This window comes from Microtus ochrogaster, unplaced genomic scaffold (genome assembly GCF_000317375.1).
Source record: "Microtus ochrogaster isolate Prairie Vole_2 unplaced genomic scaffold, MicOch1.0 UNK3, whole genome shotgun sequence".
Lineage (NCBI taxonomy): Eukaryota > Metazoa > Chordata > Mammalia > Rodentia > Cricetidae > Microtus > Microtus ochrogaster.
Genome location: NW_004949101.1, coordinates 18,712,162 through 18,714,285, shown reverse-complemented (window position 1 = coordinate 18,714,285; position 2,124 = coordinate 18,712,162). Strand labels below are relative to the sequence as shown.

The window sequence follows — 2,124 nt, the reverse complement described above, 5'->3', positions numbered from 1 at the left end:
TCAAAACTGCAGATTTTATAGCAGTCTTTCAGCCTCAGCGCGAGCAACTGTCCTTTGGGGTTGGACAATTCTTTGCTTTGGAGGATAGTTGCGCATTGAAGGAGAGTAAGCTGTTGCTACCACTAGATGTCAGTAGTATTTGCCCCTGACGGCAAAAATTACAGGCAGAGAAGACGAAGCTGAGAAGAGAAAGATTGAGAAAGTGAGGAGGGGAGGGAATCTTTTTTGAAAAGCCCGAAACATATCAAACAGTTCTAGACATTAAACAAATACCAACATATCAGCTGTAGCAAGCAAAAATTTCTCCTTAACAAATATGGAGGGAGAGGGGTTGGAGGAGAATCATCCCTAGGCACTGGCTCTTGATGAATCCCAAAGCAGGAAGGTACCTATTAAAAGGTAGGAGAGTTTTCCACAGCTTCACGTTGAGGCTATCATTTGTCCATGTAGGGTTCATCAGGCCCAGGAACCATGAGGTAAAAAGGAAAGCCTTCCGCTGGTGCGGTGATTTATACCCACTCAGGCATCCCAAACACACAGGTCGTCAAGTAAAAATGTGTCTAGAAAGAGGGACAGTTTCCTAGATTGCGTAGGGGATAAACGATCTTGTGTTCTATGGCTAAACAGAAATGACCACTGCTACAAGCAACAACACTTGTGCTCCAAGGGGCTACCCACCAGCCAAGGAGACAAGGCCAGCTCCGAGTAACGGGAACACGACAAAGGGCAGAGCCCATTTAAGCTCATTTTAATAAAAAGCAATTATCTTGCACACACCATCATTTCAGGATTGTTTCTCAAGGTCACGGATATATGAAAAAAATGCACCGTCTTGTTCTTTTTTCATGAAATACTCGCATGCATTCCACGAATAAAACGTTAGTATCAAGACATAAGATCAAGTTTGAATGACCTCAACAGCTATTATAATTCTGTCAAGTAATGACTAAGGGAAATTAACATCAGGAAGAGCTGCATGCTAACTAATCTTCCTTACAAATGAGCACTAAACATTACGGAGATGGATAACAGCAACAACTTTGAGGGCCTAAGAATGATTCTAAGTTATTTTAGCAACAAGAGTTTTCTTCCCACAAAGATCACTGACAGTTCCTTTTAATCTCCCGCAGCTAACGGTTTGAGGAGGTGCGGGGGGTGGGGAGGGGATTGTGTGACGCGTCTGGCATCCTGAAGCCCTTGGATGGCGAGTCTCGCAAGAACACCGAGAAACGGGGCACAGAGGACCTGGAGGGCACAGCAAGCACCGCGGGGAAGCCTGCCCCCTCCCAAAGTGACTCTAGGCACCACCCGCACGCATCCCTAGTCTCCATGCCCTGCTATGAGATTGCTGCCTCCGCCGCCGCAGCGAGAATCTTAAAAGCCCGCCCCTCGAAGTGATTGACGGGCAGTTTCCACCAATGGCCAATGCGCTCAGCCCCGGCAGGCAGGCAGAGGGTTGCGGCTGGCGGAGGAATCTCACTCGCCCGTTAGTCCCGGGCAAGGTGTTGCGGCCGGCGCCATTTTCTGAGCCTGCCCGTCTCGGGTGCCGCCATGTTGGTGAGGAGAAATCACCGTTACGGCCACTGTCCAAATCCCCGCGTCGCTGCGCGCCACCCGCCGGCTCCCACGCCTCAGCCTCCGGCGGCGAATACAGACTAGAGCGGCAGCGCCGGCAGCGCGGGGCCGTTGCCCCAGTCTTTGCAGTTAGAGCCCCATCTCTCTGGCGTGGTTGTTAATAGACTGGAAAGTCTGTGTCTGTGTCGCTCACTAGTAACCGTGAGTTTTTACCACTTCGTCACCCGTCGGCGGCGGCCGGGAGCAGGTGCCCGCAGGCGGCGCAGGGGTCCTCCCCGCGCCCCGCCGCCGCCGGCCTCCAGACCTGCCCTCCAGCCCCGCCCCGTTCTTGACCAAACATGACAGACTCTGAACATGCAGGGCACGACAGGTCGGCAACCCTTCTTGTCTGTCTTTCTGTCGGATGAGAGAGGAGGGGTCGGGGCGGCGGGAGCGGGCCGGGGCCGGGCGCCTCCTGCATGACTTAGACGTCTCTGTGTGGCTCCAGCGGTTCCGTGACGCGCACCTTCGTCCACCCGCAGCTGGCTGCCGGCCGCGCGCGCGGGGGAG

The 2,124-nt window shown here is 53.4% G+C and overlaps 1 protein-coding gene across 2 annotated transcripts in view; it reads left to right on the top strand.

The window, feature by feature from the left end:
- Window positions 1-760: 760 nt before the first annotated feature.
- The window catches only part of Zc3h6 (zinc finger CCCH-type containing 6), a 63,046-nt gene continuing 61,682 nt past the window's right edge, over window positions 761-2,124 (top strand). For both annotated transcript variants that reach the window (XR_001229370.2, XM_005365650.3), the window contains exon 1: window positions 761-1,945. Coding sequence is in view for 1 of the 2 variants with exons in the window: in XM_005365650.3 (XP_005365707.1) it covers window positions 1,914-1,945 (32 nt within the window). In the remaining variant the exon portion in view is untranslated. The remainder of the gene's footprint in view (window positions 1,946-2,124) is intronic.